Raw genomic sequence first — 20189 nt, forward strand, 5'->3', positions numbered from 1 at the left:
TTCGATACGCATGTAGCTGCATGTACGTAGTTTTTCTCCAGGCCGTCTCACCAGCTGAGTTTTCACATTTGTGGTGCTGCTGCTGCACTTAACAGCTGTTCTACAGTCCTGACATACAGCCAGACTTCTGTCTAAACGTCCCTCCTTATAAAATCCAAATCTCCTCCAAACTTTAGATTTCTGGTGGATAGTAAACTGTGCTGGAGTTGTCAGACATGTTATTAACGTGTTTTTTCCCTTAGATACGCAACGTTACGCTCAAGAGAATCTCGTGTTGACCTTTAACGTTTTACGAGAGTTGAGAGATGCTCTGGCCATTGACTGGTTAATGGTAAATTTATATTGATACCGGGGTCCGCTATCGATGTAGTCGCATCTTTAATATTAAAAACAGATACAGATTCATATTGCTAAAGCTTTACGCTCTTAGAAAAAAAACCTTTCAGGACTGAAATAAAAGTGTTTTATTCATGACAGAAAAAGAAAACATTTTTGTCATACTAGAAGAAAAAAAACCCTTTTATTTCAGGTGTGTGAAACTCATTTTGACCACAAGGGGCAGCAGCGCGCCACAACCTGTTTCTCAGTAAATCCTTTTTGTCATAATGGCAAGTAAACAATTTTTTCAGGTTTTTAAAAAAAGAATAAAAACCTTCATAACAGGACAGAGTTACTGTATTCTTGGAGTCTACTTTTTACTCCACATTTATTTGATAAGTTACTTTACAGATTACCTGAGAGCCAAACTTACACATTTTTAGATTCATTCACTGTATCGTCAGTCAGACACTTTTACTCGAGTACTTTTGAGTGACTTTCACTTGACAGAAACAGAACCAGTCCCCCGAGCGGTTCTCCAGACCTGGTGTAGGCGCCGTGGATCCAGACTGTGCTGGTTATCTGTTCGTCTGGCCTGTTTACAACTGTAGGAGCCGTATTTAAGTTTTTTATGTTTTACATGTTTTACCTCTGGTTTGGTGACATATGTTCTGTGGTGGTGCCACCTCTGAGAGGCAGCACTGAGGTCGATGGTCTCTGCAGGCTCCCCGTCAGTCATCGACCTCAGGCTGTCAACTTCCTGTGCATCTCGGATTTAAACCCCCTGCATTTTATCTTGTATTTTATTTAATTCACAATAAAGTACCAGCAGCAGCGATCAGTCAGACTCTCTTGTTGGATGTTTCTGGACAGAAACTGCGAGTCTGACACTGCATCACCTGCATCCTCCAGGTGGTACAAACACAGAGGACAGAAAGGTTAAAAGAAAAACTCAACAGTTTTTCGCCTCAACAACAATAAAGCCTGCGTTGATCTACACAATCTACAGCACTTCTGTTCATTAATAACTCAACACAAACAAACAAACAGAGGCTGGAGGGTTGACCACGCCCACCTGACGCTGGGCTTCCACCTGTAAACGTCACACCTGCTCAGTGCTCACCTGTCTGCCTCCACACTCGTGTACAGCGTCTCTGCTGCCCCCTGCTGGCACAACACGGACTCTCCTCTGATCCAACATGAACAACTTTATTTAAATACACAGTAAGAACAGGACACTTAAAACAGAAGGCCTAACAGTAGAGAAAGTAGAAAACCACAGTGAAACCTGACGGACTAACAGTGTCTCAGGTGAACTGAATACCTGACTCCAGACTGACACACCTGCTCATTATTAAATATTAATAATAGTTTCATCACTTTGCTTCAGCTTTCCTGTGAAGACGAGTCGAGTCTCATGGATTCACTGAAGGAGCAGTTTGACTCCTCTACGATGTTCAGACTGTCTGATCAATATGAAGCTACAGCCTGCAGCGGGTTAGCTTAGCTTAGCATGAGGTCAGGAAACAGAGGAGGCAGCCTGGCTCTGTGCAGCAGCAGCTCCACAGGTCACTCAAGTTGTGTCCGATTGTTTCAGCTGGACAAAAACATAAAACAAATGTTTGTGTTGAACTGTTTCTTCTACTTCAGCTTCCTGTCGGCTCGAGCTTCACATTCACCAGACGTTAGTTAAACTCTGTGCACTGTTCCTTTAAGGTTGGTGTTGTTGTCACTCAGTAAACGATGATGTTCAGTCTGTTCCTGATTGTTTCTCTCTCGGGTGAAGAAGCGTTAAAGCTGCTCGCTCTGACGTCACTGCCGGCTGTCAGACCGCTCATCAAACTGTCGTTCTTCTTCTCTGACTGAGTGTCCTCAACATGTCGCTGCGCTCCTTCAGAGTAGAAGAAGAATGTCTTCCATTAACACTCTCATTACTCCCACAGTCTGGAGGACTGCTGACTAAAAAGTGCAGAAATCTGAAGCTTCAAAGGAGCTTCTGTAGCGTCAGTCTGCTGCGTCCCGCTGCTGATCAGCTGACACGTATTGATGATCATGTATTGATGATCTCAGTCTGCTGTCTCAGCAGTTTCAAGCCGTCTGCTGTGTTCGGACTCAGAGCAAGTCGTCGAGCGGCGCCATGAGCAGCTGCAGCTCCTTGAAGGCGCTGCCGTGCCGGCCGACCTGCGCCGCCTTGTTCTTCACCATGTTGCTCAGGTTCTTCAGGTGCTTGCAGCACGTTCGGCACTTCTGGTGTCTGCAGCGACAAAAACAACAGAGTTCACTGACGGGAAGCTGCAGACGACAAAAGCTTCAGTTTAACAGAAGTCACGTCTGACGAGAGACAACACAACTAACGAGCCTGAAAAGCTCATGGAGAGAATTATTTTGAAACACTTTTGCATTAACTCGCAATTTCTCAAAAACATTTTTATTAATGATTTTTAATTAGAAGAAAAGATTATTTCATGTGTTTTCACAGATGACTGAAGCATCAGCATGAAGTTTAACACACTGTTTGCTACCTTAAACATTTTTCACTATGATCCCGGGTGACGATACTCAGAGTTTGATCCTGGTCGTGTGTTCGTACGGTCGAACGACGGTGGAATTAACTTTGTTAACACATCTGTATTTTGAGGCTGACGGAGACTCACCGCTCCTCCCGCGTGATGTCGACTCCGACAGACGGAGAGGCTTTCAGCGTTTCAGAGATCAGCAACCAGAAATGTTTCATGATCAGCTTCAGAGACGTACAGCCGGTCTGCATGTAGCTGAACACACACACACACAAACACAGTTTCAGTTTCATACAGATAATGACGTTTTCGCTCCTGTTTTTATGACTTGACAAGTGATTTTTTCTTTTTCCATGTATGAAAAACAGTTTTGCCAGAATAATCTTCCTAAATTCGAACTTTGTTTTCAATCTGTAAAATATAATATATATATAATCTTTCTGTGTCAGATTGAAAGACATCTTTTTTTATTAGGATGGAAAAACATTTTGTCAGGACACATTTTTTACAACACTAAAAAAATGAACCTAGCAAAACTGTTTTTTTTCCAGTTCTCGGGAGAGAAAATAATTCACTCGTCTCCTCGGGGCTTCCATAGAGACGTCTCTCCTCTGGAGGTGTTCTGATGGTCACGGCTGATGTGAAGAGGAGTAAAATCTTCCATCACTGATGATTCAGATTTAGTGTTTTTAAAATAAAATGTCTTCACTGTCACCTCCCCACACTATCAGTGCAGAAAATGTTTTTGATAATTGATAAACCGATTCAAGCTCAACGCTCGGATCCAAAGCTTTTCTTTGTCACTGTGAACTAAATATTTCTGGGTTTTGTGTCACCTTTGAGAAATGTCAAACATTTTTCTGTCATTTCACAGGGAACAGTGAGTCAGCTCAGTGAGAAACTCATCAGCAGATTCATTGATCAGGACGATAACGAAGCCACTCACCTCTCATATTTACTCTGCAGCAGTTTGTCGATCTGAGGAAGAATCGTCGTACACAGGTCCAGTTTCCATAGCGACCTGAAAAAACACTTACTGCTTGAGAACAAATACTGAGGTCGAGAATCTTTATTTAAAACATGAACTCATTCATCACTTAGATCCCATCAGAACTGGCTCGTCAACACAAACTGCCTGATGTGGACCGCATGCTGTAAGTATGAACCAAACTGTGTGTGTGTGTGTGTGTGTGTGAGACTCACGGTTGGAGGTTGATGATGTTGAGGATGTCCACAACTATCGACAGGTCGTTCATGGAGACAGCAGCATCCAGAGCACTCTGTAGAGAGGAAGGAAACAGGAAGTGAAGTATTCCGCAGAGCTGCGTTCTCATTGGCTATAGCAGATTGTTGTTGTAACACCTGGCGTCTCACCTTGATGTCCTCTCGGGCCCACACAGCTCGGACTGTCTGCAGGTTCTTGTGTCGGCTGCTCAGCATCACACACATGGTGTCGTGACCCTTCTTGATCTGAGACAGAGCCTCCTCGTCACTCAGAGCTCCGCCCCTGTTGTTGGGTGAAGGCTGAGGAACACACACACACACGCGCGCACACACACACACACACACACACTTAGTCTAACTAAATCTAACGAACTGGAATTTGTGTGTGTGTGTGTGCGTGTGCGTGTGTGTGTTTACTCACAGGCAGGAAGTCGGCCACGTTCAGGCCGATGGGTTCGTTCCGGGTGCTGAGGATGATCTTGGCCTGTGGTTTAGACTTCGCCGTGGTGACGGGAGGCTGAGGAGGGGGCGGGGCCTGGGCGGGGGCGTTGGAGGACGCCGTGCTGACAGCTGAGGGGGCCGGACGCTTCACACAGGAGACCACTGTAGGCTCCACCCTCTGGACAGGTGTGGAGGAGGCCAGCGGAGGAATCTGTGACACACGATTTTGTTAACATGACTACAGAAGCCTTGAGTGCAGAGTGTTCTGCCAGTGATCCAGTCTCTAAATCTGATTCCAATGATTTTTTCTCTCCTGTGTTTATGACTGAACTGGAGAACACACAGGATCTATTACAGGATCATCTGTCCTTCACAGATGTGCCTTCAGTTTTTTTCATCGGTGAAAACAAGAAATTCAGGACAGAAAAAAATGTTCAAATTACTTCTGAGTGTTCTTTTTTTATAACAAGTGAAAAATGTTCCCTTCACCTTGAAACCTGCTGAATTTTGTCATCTTTTCTTTTCCCACACATAAAGAATAAAGATCATTCAGCTTCATACACGGAAAGAAAGAGAACAGCAACAAACAAACAACATGATCATATGACTGATGAACCTCAGACAGGCTGCTGCTGCATTCACTGACCTGCTGCTTGTCAGGAAAAGGAGATATCATGTCCTTCAGCTGACGGCCAATTGCTAATATTGTCTCTGACAAGAAGAAGAAGAAGCAGAGCAGTGACTTCAGTGTCCTCCTGACTCACATGACACACCAGACATCAGGAGGCTGATGTTTCCAACATGTCACTTTACTTTCAGACTTTAAACTGAGCCGTCACATGATGTAAACTACTGTCCCAGCTTGAAGAGAAGATCCCTCCATCATGGCTGGTGATGTAGTTTGTGCTGCGATCAGTGTGTGATGGACTCACCGTCCTCTGGAGGAGCAGGGAAAGGCTCGGAGATCTTGGGAGGAGTGCGAGCTGACAGAGAAAAATACCGAGTCAGTAACTCTGGTAAATAATAGTAAATATATATAAATACTAACAGTAGCAAACAGAAGGTGAACAAACTGAAGTTATGATCCCATCCAAACATTAATATTTATATTGAGAGGTGATCATGTGGCTGCAGGTGATCATGTGGCTGCAGGTGATCATGTGACTGCAGGTGATCATGTGGCTGCAGGTGATCATGTGGCTGCAGGTGATCATGTGACTGCAGGTGATCATGTGACTGCAGGTGATCATGTGACTGCAGGTGATCATGTGGCTGCAGGTGATCATGTGACTGCAGGTGATCATGTGGCTGCAGGTGATCATGTGGCTGCAGGTGATCATGTGGCTGCAGGTGATCATGTGACTGCAGGTGATCATGTGGCTGCAGGTGATCATGTGGCTGCAGGTGATCATGTGGCTGCAGGTGTGATGCTGGCAGTCGACCTACAGATGGCGTTCTTGGGCTGGAAGATCTCTTTATAATCTTCTGCGTTGTGGATTTCCGCTGACGACACTTTCTCGTCTGCCTCGTCCTCACTGGGGCTCCGCCTCTCGCCTTCAGGGCTCCGCCTATCAGTGTCTGACCTCTGCTTCACCCTGATGACATCACAACATGTGACTGAGTGACACCATGATGTTGAATGTTGCGTGTGGAGTTTTCTATTTCCAAGAAGCCAGGAGAGATCTTTACAAATAATAAAAGAAAAACTACGTTTCTGTAGACAGATGATTAACATCTCGTGCGGTCAAAAGGACTTTTGCTCTCCAGATGTTGTTGTGCATTCAAACATCTGTAGGCCGTCGTACCTCTGAGTGCTGCAGGTGGTTGTGGGTCTCTCGTAGTTCCGGCGCAGTGCGGCTCCTTTAGGATCCTTCGGCTCTGTGAGCGGCTGGTTGTCCTGGATGATTCCCTGGATCACAGAGCCACCGCTCTTCTTTACCCTCTTCAGATCCACCACGTAGGACGAAACACTGGAGAGCTGGTGAGACACACCGATCTGAAGAGGAGGAGGAGGAGGAGGAGGAGGAGGAGGAGGAGGAGGAGGAGGAGGAGGGGGGGGGGAGGAGGAGGAGGAGGAGGAGGAGGAGGAGGAGGAGGAGGAGGGGAGGAGGAGAGGGGGAGGAGGGGGGGAGGAGGAGGAGGAGGAGAGGAGGAGGAGGGAGGAGGAGGAGGAGGAGGAGGGGGGAGGAGGAAGAGGGGGAGGGGGAGGGGGAGGAGGGGGAGGAGGAGGAGGGGAGGAGGGGAGGAGGAAGAGGGGGAGGGGGAGGAGGAGGAGGAGGAGGAGGAGGAGGGGGAGGAGAGGCTTCAGATGCTGGTTTGGAGGCTTCATGTAAAGACGTTTATAAAAGGACAGGTTTTCTCCTGTAGGTGGCGCTACACACCAGCTGCTGGTTGCACACCGCCAGGTCGGACACTTTCCCCCAGCCCACTGGGACCACGTCGAAGCAGCGATCGGGCTCCCAGCCGAAGACCCGCAGAGAGTCTGTGGCCCCGCTGTACAGACAGCTGCCGTCCTGGCTGAAGCAGATACACCTGAACACACAGGGGTCAGAGGTCAGACGTCACATGACAGCAACATGCTCACCAACCTGCTCTGAAGTGAGAAACTCACCTGACTGGACTCGTGTTTCCCTCCATCGAGCCAATCATCGTAAACTTCTCCAGATCCCACAGTTTAACGGTCCTGGAGACGACAGAGACACACCATCATCACCGTCAACCCCACCAACACCACCAACACCGCCAACCCCACCAACACCACCAACCCCACCAACACCACCAACCCCACCAACACCACCAACCCCACCAACACCACCAACCCCACCAACACTGCCAACCCCACCAACCCCACCAACACCACCAACCCCACCAACACTGCCAACCCCACCAACACCGCCAACACCGCCAACACCACCAACCCCACCAACACCACCAACCCCACCAACCCCACCAACACCACCAACCCCACCAACCCCACCAACACTGCCAACACCACCAACACCACCAACACTGCCAACACCACCAACCCCACCAACACTGCCAACACCGCCAACACTGCCAACACTGCCAACACCACCAACACCACCAACCCCACCAACCCCACCAACCCCACCAACACTGCCAACACCACCAACACCACCAACACTGCCAACACCACCAACCCCACCAACACTGCCAACACCGCCAACACTGCCAACACTGCCAACACTGCCAACACTGCCAACACACAGCCTCAGAATGATAAAACGCTGCAGGAACAGCTTCATCACAACACAGCATCATTCATGAGCCTCCTCAGAAACAACAACAACTGCTTCTGGTTAAGAAGTGAAATTGTGACAGTGCTGGTGGACACTCAGTCACAGTCCTTCAGGATCCTGCCACTCACTCACAATGTTCACAAAGTATCGTCTCTCCGACAGACCGTGGAGAGCCGGTTCAGGTGTGGTGTCGTACCTGTCGGAGCTGCCTGATGCCAGCAGGTACTCGTTGGGATGAAACTGGATGATGTTGACGGCTGCAGTGTGAGATTTGAACTCTGTGATCATCTTGGACTGCATCAGGTCCCACAGCTGACAGACACCAGAGGAGACATTTTTTTTCATATTGTGATTATTTTGACAAAATCCTGACAATGTCAAATTTGTGGCGTTTGCATCGATCATGACATTATACCTTGACTGTGCCATCGTCACTGGCTGAAGCCAACCACTTCCCATCTGGACTGAAGGCCACGCTCCTCACCGCCTGAGTGTGACCCTGCAACACAAACACAACTTCGTCCTTCACACCTGCTCACAGCTGTTATTCTGATCCTGCACACACCACAAACTGCAAGCTCTGATGTCTCTCTGAAGTGGGACATAAGCTTTACCCACCTTAAATATCATTTTAATATATTTTTTAAATGTGCTACACAGCAACACACACACACAGACACACACATACATACACATACACATACACACACACAGCTCTTACCGTGTACCTGAAGACGTATCCTTTCCTCCGGATGTCCCACAGCTGACAGACAGGAACCAAAACCACGATCAAATAAGATGAAAACAAGAGACATTTCATCAACAGTGACACAATTTATTCCCGAGCTCCTCACATAAACCATCACAACTACAAACAAACAGTCCTGAACACTGAAATACCCTCAATAACCAAAAATGTTCGATCTCCCAAAGTCTTCAGCTCCAACTGGTCTCCAACAGAAATACACACACCAGCACAGACACACCAACACACACACCTACCTTGATGTTTGTGTCCATAGAGCTTGAGGCGAGGAAGTCTCCAAATGGATGGAAGCCCAGACTGGTGATGTTCGCTTTGTGTCCCGTCAGAGTCCTTAAAACTGGAGAAGAAGACAGACGTCAGGACTGACAGACACTCACTGAGCACCAGGCTGAATCAGACAGAGAAATAACTGAGTCTCACTCTTTGCAGCCTCCATGTCCCAGACTCTTATTGATCCAGACTGAGAACCAGTGACGATTTGATCCTCTGACACGTTGATCTGCACACACTCCACTGGGGTCTTGTGACCAGTCAAACTCTGAAAGACCATCACACACAGTCAGGATACAAAGCAGCTGGAAACCTCTCGGAAAATGAGCTTCAGCTCAACATACTGCTAGAAGAGGTGATGTTCAGGTCACACTCAGCTGTCTCACCATGATGCAGTTGGCCTTGCTGACAGCCCACAGGTTCACCCTGCAGTCCTCTCCTCCTGTGGCCAGCAGGCGGCCGGAGCTTTTCCCCAGAGCTGAACAGGAAACGCTGCTGGTGTGAGCCTCGAACTCGTCTGTGCAACAACACATGAGGAACAAAGTAAGATCTACTGCTGGTGTTACTGCAGCGCTGCACTGGCTCACAGTGTCTCTGTACTCCAGTACAGTAACTTGTTCATACAGAGACGAGGCAGCGTCATTCTTCTTTGTGTACTGAGGTTGAAGCAGCAGGATTAAAGAGTTACAGAGCACAGTACTGCCATTCAGCCCTCCTGCTCTGTGATTTACAGCACTGTCCATGATGTTCAACGAGGCGGACTAAATCGAGAGGTCACATTCAAATATGAGGTGTCATGAGATGAATCACAGGAAAGAAAATCTGAAAAATGTAGTTCTGCCACAACATCAGCTTCATTTCTGTATCTCACTGTTCCATCAGTGTTTGGATGAACGGAGGCTGGACTCACGCAGTCGCCATGAGATCTTGGTGGTGTTGGCGGCGGCCATACTGGTCACACTTGTTGGAACTGCTGGTCGACTGCTGAGGTTAATTCATGAAGTTCAGTCAGGATCAGTGAGGACAGACATCAGCTTTTACACTCTGCAATGAGCGTCCTCCACCTGCAGAGACACAATACACATGTAATGATACAACACACACACACACACACACACACACACACACACAGCCACAACATTAAAGGTTCTCTGTGGACCTTCTGTGTTGTGCTGAAAGCTGATCATTAATGTTAACGCACCCAATTTCCTGACTGACGTTAGCTGCTGCTCTGTTAGCAGAGCGGAGAGACTCTTGAGACGAGACACTCGAGAACGTGAGTAAAATCCTTTGGACTGTTCTGGCAAATCCAACCTGAGTCCTTCCCTAATGAGTCCAGCAGCATTAAACCACTTGAACAGGGGCAGGCTGACGACCACGAGAGATGGGAGAGTCCCATTTTTCACCTCATGATACAATTCACTCACATACGGCCAATAAAAATGTATTTAACTCATGTAAATTGATACAAATTGTTAAATATGGCCTCTTTAAAACCCCTGACAGGTGACATGAAGAACAAATAGATGTGATGTTCTGCTGGGAAGCCAGTCGTCATGGACACAAATCAACCATTCAAACACACAGTTTACAAACGACTTCTTAAATCATCTTGCTAATAAATATCAATGAGTAATGTAGTTGTTTGTTTGATTCGATATCAATGCATGAAAAGAAGCATGTTCAAGATGATTAGGTAATACTTACTAATTACTACCTTACTGGGGTGCTGAACACAGGTGAGAGGATGTACAGTGTGAGGAGTACTGCTCCACAGACACACCTGAAGTATATATACTGCAGTTTGTACTGGAACGTCTAATATCTGAACATATACAGTCACAAACAGTTTTCATTATGATCCTGTATGTGATCAACAGCTGAAACTAGTGGCACAGAATTAACTGAGTAACTGAGGGAAGCGTCTAATGTAGCTAACTTAAGCTAACTAATGCTAAGTAACAGTTTAGTAAGCTTATTAAGAAACACCATTAAACTAATTAGTCGAGCGTCACTTTACACCGCAGGTTTACTGACGATGAACAACAAGAGGCTCAACTTAAGCGACTGAAGAGAAGCTGAGACAGTAAAGTCAGATTATTAAGTTATATTCATTAACAACCATCGACTGTTTTCAGTCAAACAAGACTTAAAGTGTCTGGTCGCGGCCCGGGAGGTAACACTAGCCAAGGTTAGCTAGCAGTTAACTAATGCCAGTTAGCAAAGGTTAGCTAATTATGGCTAGTTGTTGTGTGAACGGTGACGTCGCAGTCAGTTTACCTTCGTGTGTCCGCCGCCGTGAATCATGTGAAGCGGCGGGAGGTTAAAGTCTGGACGTGAAGCCGTCAGCAGATAATCTGTCTCAGCAGCTGATGACAACTTGTTGACAGGCTCGCTGCTCCTCGGCTGCAGCTTAGCAACTGAGCGACAAACCCTCCACTTCCGCTGACGTCACAACATGACTTTTTCAAATAAACTTTATTTACAACAGCATTTCACGTTTATTTGTTTAATGAAAAATAAACATGTCAGAGTGAAGATCTGAATAAGTTATTAACTAAACCAAGACAACAAACAGCCACGTTTAATGGACAAACATAATCAATAAAGACTGGTGACGTGCAAGAACCGTCTGGTAAAAGTAACGATATAAAGTACAACGGTAGGTGGCGATAACACTGTGTGAAAGAGTAGAAGAAGAAGAAGAAGGAGAAGAAGGAGACGAAGAAGAAGTCGGAGGAAGCAGGAAGTGGTTGTCAACACAGACTGTCCAGCTTGTAAGAGTTTAAAGAACATAATTAACTCTTGACAGTCAGTTTGTGTGTGAATCCAGCATCACTCTGACCCGCGTTAATGAGTCCGTGTCCCTGACGAACCGCCAGCAGCTCCTTTAGACCTCACAGCAGCCGTCCAACATGGCGGCGGTAGACGTGGAGGACGAGAGTATTCTAGCGTCGATCTTTAAGGACAGCTTCCCGGACAGCTGGAGGGACAACCCGGACTTCGCGGCCTACCTGTCCGAGCTGAGCTCCTTCGGGGTGGAGAAGCTGAGCCGGGAGCCGGAGCGGCTGGCGGAGGAGCGGGCTCAGATCCTGCAGCAGACCCGGGAGCTGGCCTTCTCCAACTACCAGACCTTCATCCGCACCGCAGACTGCACCGAGCACATCTACCGAGACTTCGGCCGGGTGGAGAGCAGCGTGTCTCGGCTGCTGGACAAGCTGCCCAGCTTCGGGGAAAGATGCAGGTCAGTGCCGCTCAGAGACGGAGAGCCCCGGGGCCCCTGGACCCTCAGGGGACCCCGAGAGTCCAGGTCCAGGTCCAGGTTCTGGTCCAGCTGCTTCAACACGTCTGTCTGTCTGTTGACACTGAAACTAATGATTCAACTGAAGTCAGTGATGGGGTGTTACAGTAACAGCTGCATGCTGCCTCATCACATCAGTAAAGCAAGAGAGTCAACAGGAAGTGAACTAAGAGTAAAGTTAATCTCAGATTAATTTGATAATCGATCAGTTTGCTTCAGTCTTCTTCAGTGTGATGGTTTGTTGCTTCTCCTCCTCCTCCTCCTCCTCCTCCTCCTCCTCATCATCATCATGCACCACAGTAAATAAACAGCTTTGAGTTTAGAATACATTTGAAGATGAAACTCATTTCTGGAATTATGCGATGATTTATTTATTTTTTTTTCATTTTGTTGATGATCAATTTTTCGTGAAAATAGTCTGCAGATGAATCAATAATGAAAACAATTCTACTTTAAGACAAAACTTTAATGTGACTGTCAGAACATCAAAAAATCTCCTTCAAAGTGTCATTGATCAGGACACCGAATAAGTCGTCACATGCTCCTGACGTGTTTGTGTTCAGGGGGTTCATGAAGGAGGCGGAGGAGATCGGAGCGAGCCGCCGGATGAACAGCCTTACTTTGAACCGCCACACTGAGATCCTGGAGATCCTGGAGATCCCTCAGCTCATGGACACCTGCGTCCGCAACGGGTACTACGAGGAGGCTCTGGAGCTGGCGGCGTACGTTAAGAGGCTGGAGAAGAAACACTCGTGTCTGCCCGTCATCCAGGTGAGTCGACATCAACATCTGGTGTCTGAGATACAGACTGGATGAAAAGTGACTTTTCACAAGATGACTCAGTTAAATAAATGATGATGAGAATAGCTGCAGATTAGTGTTGTTGACGATTAACCGACATGATTTGACCTTCAGGGGATCGTGCGTGAGGTGCGTCAGTCCACTCAGCTGATGCTCAACCAGCTGCTGCAGCAGCTGCGAAGTAATTCGCAGCTTCCAGTCTGCCTGCGTGTGATTGGCTACCTGCGGAGGATGGACGTGTTCACAGAGGCGGAGCTGCGAGTGAAGTTCCTGCAGGCTCGTGGCACCTGGCTGCACTCGATCCTCGCTGCCATCTCTGAAGATGACCCTTACTTCCACATCACCAAAACCATCGAGGCCTGCAGAGTCCACCTGTTCGACATCATCACGCAGTACAGAGCCATCTTCTCTGACGAGGACCCGCTGGTGCCGCCCGCCGGTGGGCAGGTGAACGAAGCCGCCATCTTCCACGGTTGGGTGGTGCAGAAGGTGGCAGAGTTCCTGGAGACTTTAGAGAGGGACCTGCAGCGGGGTGTGGGGGGCCGCCTGGACTCCCTCCTGGGTCAGTGCATGTATTTCGGCCTGTCCTTCAGCCGGGTCGGGGCGGACTTCCGCGGACAGCTGGCGCCCATGTTCCAGCGGGTGGCGGCGGAAACGTTCCGCAGAGCCGTGCAGGAGGCGGTGGAGAAGTTCCAGGAGGACATGAACCTGTACACACTCATCGCCCTGCCCTCGGTACTGGGCGGGACCATCCCCCCCGCGGCCCCCAGCACCCAGCCCGGCACCCTGCAGCCCCCCATGTCCCTGCTGGACTTCCAGCCGCTGGCCTGCTTCCTCAACAACATCCTGACCGCCTTCAACGACCTGCGGCTCTGCTGCCCCGTCGGTCTCGCCCAGGACGTCACCAGATGTCTGGAAGACGCCCTGAAGAAGGTGAGCAGAGGTTCTGTTCATCACAACGACCCGAAGTGACGTCAAGTTACTTCTTTTGTCCAAACAAGCGGAAAAGAAACAAATCCAAACATTTAAGAAATATTTTGGCTTGAAAATATTAATCGAATATCAAAATAGTTCAAACTAACTTTCTATTAGTAAAACTCAAAACAACAAAATGCAAAATGGATCAAAGATTTCACATTTTGTGCAGCGTGAATTAATTGACTCATAACAGTCCATATTGCATTTATCTGTAGTTAATATTTTAAGCACCTCATGCAGACGCTCTGAAGCCTGCAGGTGGTTCTGGGGGTTCTGCAGACTTGATTGTAAATCCACACCGTCAGCAGCACCAGTACACAGCAGCCAGACAGACCCAGACATGCACACCCGGCCCGTCTGGACAGCTTGTCATCAGTGTTAATTGGTGTCGTTTCCTGTCAGGTGACCCGTCAGATTCTGGTGTTTCACCGGGCCGAGGAGTCGGCCTTCAGCAGCAGAGAGAAGGAGCTGTTCGATCAGTTCTGCTGTTCGTACGCTGACGACCTGCTGCCGTTCCTCAACCGCTGTCTGCAGGTTCTGTTTCCTCCGGCTCAGCTGGCTCTGGTTCTGGGTGAGCATCCTTTTTTCTTTTTGCTTTTAAATCAGTGTTAGTGTTTCCACTGAACTCCTGAATGGAGGTGACCCGATCCGTTCAGTATTTAACACGGTCAGCAATCATCCAGAATAAAGTCTGTCTGTTTTCTTCATCCATTAGCAACGTGACTGAACAGTCCAGAGATTATTGTCTGTCTGGGTTCAAGCTGTCAGACCCGGGTCCTCTCCGAGTTTATATGTTGGGATGATTGAAGCTGTTCTGCTTTGTTCTGCAGGTGTTCCTCCGACCCAGCTGCACAGGTACGGCAGTCTGGGCTGCGTGGATCTGGCTGCGGTCCTCGAGCCGCTGGACTTCCTGCTTCCACAGAGAGAGGTGGTACCACCAGGATCAGAGCCGGAGCTCGACATCAGCGGCGAACTGAGCAGCCTGACGTTTGAGCCGCAGCTCACAGAACCGCAAACAGGTCCTGACCTCACACCGGACCCAGCACAGACCCAGTCTGGTATCACAGACTCTGAAGTGACGGAGCCGAGGTCCGAGGAACCAGATGAAGACACAATACAGGACCAAGAGTTTTCTTTGGACTAAGACTTCTGCTTAAGGTTCTGTGGGCTGCTGGGGGAGTTTGAAGAATCATTTTGGACTCTGGTGTTGGAACTAAATTAAACACATTAACTCTTTTTAGCTGCTGATTCTTCTTTTTAAGGTTCGGGATGATTGAAACTGATTCAACAGAAAGAAAACAGGACGTGAGTGCGACATGTTGATGTTCCAGCTTCATGTCAGACAGTTTCTTTATTAAAGGATCATCTGAGAATCACAAACGTGTCCAAAGATCCAAATAATGAAACAATAAATCTGAACACTTTCTGTAACAGCTGAAGTGGGTTTTAAAATTTATTTGGGTAAATAAAGATACATAATCAGGGTCAACATGAAGAGAGGGAAGATGCTGGTTGAGTATTTAAAGGAGCTGCAGCTGTTTCTGCACATTAACCTGCAGTCAGAAGACTTAAACAAGCTTAACCACTGAACGCTCCTTTAATTCAGTAAGTCGGTCTGATGTCGAGTTCTCAGGAGTCCAAACTTCTGTCTGCTCTTCACTTGTTCTTCACAAACTTCTTGTGGGAGGCGTTGGGGTTGGCTCGTCTGCGGCCGCCACCACACTGACCGTCTCTGATCTGGAGGTTGGCGGCTCGACTGTAGATATCGTTCTCACAGAACGGTGACGCGCCGGCCACGTAGTCGGGGTTGAACACGTCGGTCTTCTGGCGAGCTTTACGAGAGAGTCTCTGCTGGGGGAAACGCTGGTCCTCCACCAGGTGGGGGTTCTGGGCGTGTTTCCCTCCCTGAGGCAGCGGCAGCGTGTGCTGAAACACCAGAGACAGTTCATGATGCTGCAGGATTATTCCATATTCTTATATTCTGTGTGTGTGTGTGTGTGTGTGCGTCTCACCCTCAGCCCTTTCGGGTTCAGCACTTTGGGGTTTTTAGAGAAGTGCATCTGCACGCTGCCGTCCTCGCTGACAGTCACGGCCAGTTTCTTCAGAGTTTTGTTCCCGCAGTGAGAACAGAACACTTTGTTCATGTTGCTCGTTGTCCTGAAATTAAAACATTCACAGTTTACAATAAATACTAATGACATTATAATTAATAATGGCAACATGTAGCTTAAAACTTTATGTGCAGCTCCATCAGTCCTCCAACACTCCGGTCATGTGACAGACTCACTGAACTCAGTTAACAGTCCAGCAGCTGTTCTTCAGGTCAGACTGAGCCTCATGCTAACGGCACCAAGTTTAGCTTCATCATCACAAAGAGCTCTGACAGATGTTGCTCAGCACTTACAGCCAATAACTGCAGTCACTGAACCAACTGAAAGATAGATTAGCACACTAATATCTGACCTGATCACAGAGAAAATATAATGATTCAGTGTGGAAGAATTTACATTATGCCACTAAAATAGCACAATATACCTCAATTTATTAAATGTTATACCAAAAACTGTTTGACTAAATAAGGTCAGTTAGCTTAGCATAATCAGGTAGTTCCCTGTAATTATAAACTGTATAAAAACTTTCTTCTGGATTCAGACACAAAACTGAAACATTTACAAACTGCTGGCTCGTGACGCTACAGTGACTTCCTGTTTACAGCGCAGATGTTTCCTAGCAACAGATTCACACATTCAGTGTCTCTAACAGCGATGATGGAAGGATGGAGGGGAGCTGCTGTGTTTGGTCCTGCTCTCCAGAGGATGAACCCTCTTGACCAAACTGACTCACTTGAAGCAGGCGTGACATCTCAGGATGTAGTTCCTCGCCTGTTTGATCACCATCCCGTTCACAGACAGAACATGAAGTCCGATCTGAATCAGAACGTTCTGGAAAGACGAAAACAATCAGTTAATTAACTCTGTCAGAAAATGAATCTGCAACTATTTCACTGACTGATTAATCTCAGTTTTAAATAAAAAAAAACATTAGCTGGATTTCTCCTCATCTGTCTCAAAGGACAGAAAACTCGTCGTTTTTAGATTTTGTGTCTGACAAAACAAACCAAGTGAAGACGTCAGCTTTCATTTCACCATTTTCTGACATGTTAGATAATAAAACATGAGAAAAGTGTTTGGTTCATTGAACAGAAGCAGATTTTTTGTGTAAAATATAAACATACTACATCTTCAGTAATGTTATCCAACGTTCAAACCAAAGTCTTGTCTCCAGGTGACGTCACCGACAGGTGCGAGGTGTCCGTTACCTGCATGGCGAAGTCGGTCGTCAGACATCCAACTTTAACATCAGCAGGAGCCGTCCAATCAGCTGAGTCCATCTTCACCTGTTTGATGTTACTGGGAGTGATCCAACCACCTCCGTCGTCGTCATCCTCCTCCTCTTCATCGTCTCCGGGCTCGTTCTCTTTGTCCTCGTCGTCTGATTGGTCCTCTGGCTTGTCTGTCTGCAGCGATGTGTCTGACCTGCTCTCTGATAATGAGATGCCGTCGACTTTCTGTAAACAAACAAACAAATGACATCACCATCACTGTTAGCCAATCAAGGTCCAGGACGCATGGCAATGACAATGAAGATCTCAGTATGATTGAAAGGAGACTCACACTGTAACTGTTGGAGATCAGCATGGTCACAAAAAACCCAGTTTCTTTATTTGTATTTAAAAAAGAATGAAAATCTACATCCAGCTGTTGTGTGTGTCGCTCTGAATGGTTCCTGAACTCACCAGTAAATCCAGCAGGCTGTCGTCGATGGGCGGCGGCGGCTCTCTCCAGAAGTGGAAGCTGTTAAACTCGTCACTGTCGGCAGTCGTCTGTGTGTCCGTCTGTTTCTGTTTGTTCTTCGAATTCAGAACCTCCACTGGATCCTGGAGGAACAAACACCACCAGAGGTTTGTTAAGATAAAAACCTAAAACCTTTCATCAGTAGATTATCTTGTTGTAGAAGCTAACGCTCATGTTAGCTCGTTGGAGAAGCTAATACAGATGTTAGCCAGCAGAACAGCTAACACTGATGTTAGTCTGTGTTAGCCTCACCAGTAAATCCAGCAGGTCGCTGTCGATGGACGGCAGCGGCTCTCTCCAGAAGTGGAAGCTGTTGAACTTGTTAGCGTCGGCAGGTTCTGACGTCTCCGTCACGGTCTGAATTTGTCGGACGTTCGAAGTGTCCACAGGCTTCTAAACGAACAACCAGGAAATTAATAAACTGATAGATGTTCTGCAGATGTTTTAGGCTCCATTATAAAACTAGACAGACTGTGATTAACTCTCCGTCAGATGTTTTGAACTGACAGATGTGAAGAAGTTTAACGATCATCTGTGTGATACCTTGGAGGGGAAGTGGAATCCTGCGACATTGACCGGAGTCTCTGGGTGTCGCTGTGTGCTCTGAACATGAACCTGAGACAAAAGATCCAGATGTTACTCTGACCAAACCACACAGTCAGCCTGCTGAACTAGACTGTGGCTAGACTTTAGCCTAGCTTAGCATAAAGCTTGTTAAACACGACCGTAAAACATACACACTGTCAGTACCAGATCCGTTCTACAAGCAGTCAGCTGGGACGGGTCTGGTACAAACAGTAAAAATGGTCTTCTGATCAGGTACCTTGACCTCCGGCTCTTTCTTCAGGTGTTGTGAGCCGACGTGCTCGAGCTCCAGCTGGTAGGTCAGAGCCAGGACTTTAATGTCAGTGGCCGAAAGACTCGGGTAATCTCCCGTCTTCTTGGAGAACTCTGTCACTGAAGGAAGACAAAAGACAAAGAGCTCAGAGTGCAGAACTAAACCTGAGGAATGTCAGGATGTTTACAGAGGACAGGTGTGGAATACAGGTGAGGAGGCGTGTCACAGCATTATTTATCACTTTATTACACAGGTTAAAAGATTACCTGGGAAACGTATTTAAAGGATTCAGATTTACTGAAAATCACTGAACATTAGGACCACAACCTGATGTGTTCAGGGTCTGGTCAGATTACCGGTGTGATGTGTTCAGGGCCTGGTCAGATTACCAGTGTGATGTGTTCAGGGTCTGGTCAGATTACCAGTGTGATGTGTTCAGGGCCTGGTCAGATTACCAGTGTGATGTGTTCAGGGTCTGGTCAGATTACCGGTGTGATGTGTTCAGGGCCTGGTTAGTTTACCCAGTGTGATGTGTTCAGGGTCTGGTTAGTTTACCCAGTGTGATGTGTTCAGGGACAGGTCAGATTACCAGTGTGATGTGTTCAGGGACAGGTCAGATTACCAGTGTGGTGTGTTCAGGGTCTGGTCAGATTACCAGTGTGATGTGTTCAGTGTCTGGTTAGTTTACCCAGTCTGATGTGTTCAGGACGTGGTTCTACAAATTTGAGCTGGTACGGCAGGAAGGCCAGACTCCTCCTGGTGGGTTTGTCTCTGATCTCTCCCACCACATCTTTCAGTGTGTAGATGTTCCTGCCGATGTCCTGCAACACAGAAAGACACAACGTGTCGGTCAAACGACTGATTCAACACTCACTTCAACATATCTATGAATAAAGTCCTCAGTTTCTCTCAGATGCCCCTCACTGTCACCACATCCTGCCAATATCCGATTTAACAACCCATGAACCCAAATGTCTTTTATATAATAAACAAATCAAAGCTTTAAGTAACTTCTGTATTTTATCACCTTTATCAATTATTCAAGCTCAGTTTGTGTCAACAACACAACTCAGTGAAGAAACAACACGTACATTCATAAGGAATGTATGCCATCATTACACTTATAGAAATGAGGTCAATGAAAACATAGGAAACAGTTTAAATCTCCATCATTAATCTCTCACATCGCTCCTCAGCTGACGAGCGCTGTGATATCTGTTATAAATATAAACCTGAGTACTGACGGGAGATTATGACCTGTGATTCTTGATAAAACCAGAACTGAATGTTTCACTTCGTATTGATCAGCAGGTCTGTGATGAGCGGAGGCCTCGCGACACTGCGCCTCTCTACAGTCTGACCAGCTGACGTCACTGAGAGCTAACAAGCTAACTGTCGTGTAGCTGATTTTATAAAAACTGTATTTTCGGTTGAGAGATGAATGAAGTCTCACCTGGAGAGGAGCTCGCTTTAAAAACGCTCCAGCGTCTGCGACAACATGCTCCACCAGGGTAGCCGCCATGTTGGATATCTGACAGTAACGGGACCGGCCAATCAGAAGAGCGGAAACACTCACGTGACATATAGAGACCAGCGGAGCTTCGAGTCTGTCGGACATTTTA

At 47.2% G+C, this 20189-nt stretch overlaps 3 protein-coding genes across 5 annotated transcripts; 1 reads left to right on the plus strand and 2 right to left on the minus strand.

Moving 5' to 3' along the window:
* Positions 1 to 1508: 1508 nt before the first annotated feature.
* katnb1 (katanin p80 (WD repeat containing) subunit B 1) lies at positions 1509 to 11241 on the minus strand. Of its 2 annotated transcripts, XM_037094966.1 has the most exons (21): positions 11076 to 11241; positions 10503 to 10578; positions 9706 to 9859; positions 9182 to 9312; positions 8946 to 9063; positions 8762 to 8862; positions 8481 to 8522; positions 8175 to 8258; positions 7956 to 8071; positions 7111 to 7182; positions 6881 to 7031; positions 6305 to 6495; positions 5946 to 6094; positions 5432 to 5482; positions 5146 to 5210; positions 4480 to 4710; positions 4209 to 4358; positions 4038 to 4114; positions 3781 to 3855; positions 2973 to 3089; positions 2431 to 2572 (listed from the first exon to the last, which is right to left on the minus strand). In XM_037094966.1, the coding sequence occupies exons 3-21, from the start codon at positions 9743 to 9745 to the stop codon at positions 2431 to 2433; spliced, it is 2103 nt and encodes a 700-aa protein (XP_036950861.1). In that variant the 5' UTR covers positions 9746 to 9859; positions 10503 to 10578; positions 11076 to 11241. The 2 variants fall into 2 exon arrangements, with proteins under 2 accessions (XP_036950862.1, XP_036950861.1); XM_037094967.1 differs by lacking the exon at positions 10503 to 10578 and having other exon boundaries at positions 1509 to 2572.
* A 148-nt stretch (positions 11242 to 11389) lies between these two features.
* On the plus strand, positions 11390 to 15115 carry cog8 (component of oligomeric golgi complex 8). Its single transcript, XM_037094968.1, has 5 exons — positions 11390 to 12039; positions 12660 to 12867; positions 13012 to 13830; positions 14278 to 14446; positions 14706 to 15115. Exons 1-5 carry the CDS (start codon positions 11711 to 11713, stop codon positions 15017 to 15019), a joined length of 1839 nt encoding a protein of 612 aa, XP_036950863.1. The 5' UTR covers positions 11390 to 11710; the 3' UTR covers positions 15020 to 15115.
* A 195-nt stretch (positions 15116 to 15310) lies between these two features.
* On the minus strand, positions 15311 to 20175 carry nob1 (NIN1 (RPN12) binding protein 1 homolog). 2 transcript variants are annotated; one of them, XM_037094970.1, is made up of 10 exons: positions 20021 to 20175; positions 19256 to 19388; positions 18553 to 18686; positions 18273 to 18344; positions 17982 to 18119; positions 17672 to 17812; positions 17195 to 17443; positions 16720 to 16817; positions 15888 to 16032; positions 15311 to 15801 (listed from the first exon to the last, which is right to left on the minus strand). In XM_037094970.1, exons 1-10 carry the CDS (start codon positions 20087 to 20089, stop codon positions 15532 to 15534), a joined length of 1449 nt encoding a protein of 482 aa, XP_036950865.1. In that variant the 5' UTR covers positions 20090 to 20175; the 3' UTR covers positions 15311 to 15531. The 2 variants fall into 2 exon arrangements, with proteins under 2 accessions (XP_036950865.1, XP_036950864.1); XM_037094969.1 differs by having other exon boundaries at positions 17982 to 18122.
* Between the last annotated feature and the right edge of the window lie 14 nt (positions 20176 to 20189).

Source organism: Acanthopagrus latus, chromosome 4, assembly GCF_904848185.1.
Source record: "Acanthopagrus latus isolate v.2019 chromosome 4, fAcaLat1.1, whole genome shotgun sequence".
NCBI classification, from domain to species: Eukaryota; Metazoa; Chordata; class Actinopteri; order Spariformes; family Sparidae; genus Acanthopagrus; species Acanthopagrus latus.

Bases quoted from the DNA above. Each gene is read 5' to 3' on its own strand.
- katnb1 (XM_037094967.1), bottom strand. From the start codon at position 9,745: ATGGCCGCCGCCAACACCACCAAGATCTCATGGCGACTGC. The intron at 9,064-9,181 runs GTGAGACAGCTG...ATGGTCTTTCAG, and splicing joins GCAAGGCCAACTGCATCATG to AGTTTGACTGGTCACAAGAC. The intron at 4,359-4,479 runs GTGAGTAAACAC...TGTGTTCCTCAG, and splicing joins ACGTGGCCGACTTCCTGCCT to CCTTCACCCAACAACAGGGG.
- cog8 (XM_037094968.1), top strand. From the start codon at position 11,711: ATGGCGGCGGTAGACGTGGAGGACGAGAGTATTCTAGCGTCGATCTTT. The intron at 12,868-13,011 runs GTGAGTCGACAT...TTTGACCTTCAG, and splicing joins CGTGTCTGCCCGTCATCCAG to GGGATCGTGCGTGAGGTGCG. The intron at 13,831-14,277 runs GTGAGCAGAGGT...GTTTCCTGTCAG, and splicing joins TGGAAGACGCCCTGAAGAAG to GTGACCCGTCAGATTCTGGT.
- nob1 (XM_037094969.1), bottom strand. From the start codon at position 20,089: ATGGCGGCTACCCTGGTGGAGCATGTTGTCGCAGACGCTGGAGCGTTT. The intron at 19,389-20,020 runs GTGAGACTTCAT...TCTGTGTTGCAG, and splicing joins TAAAGCGAGCTCCTCTCCAG to GACATCGGCAGGAACATCTA. The intron at 18,345-18,552 runs GTACCTGATCAG...CTTTTGTCTCAG, and splicing joins AGAAAGAGCCGGAGGTCAAG to GTTCATGTTCAGAGCACACA.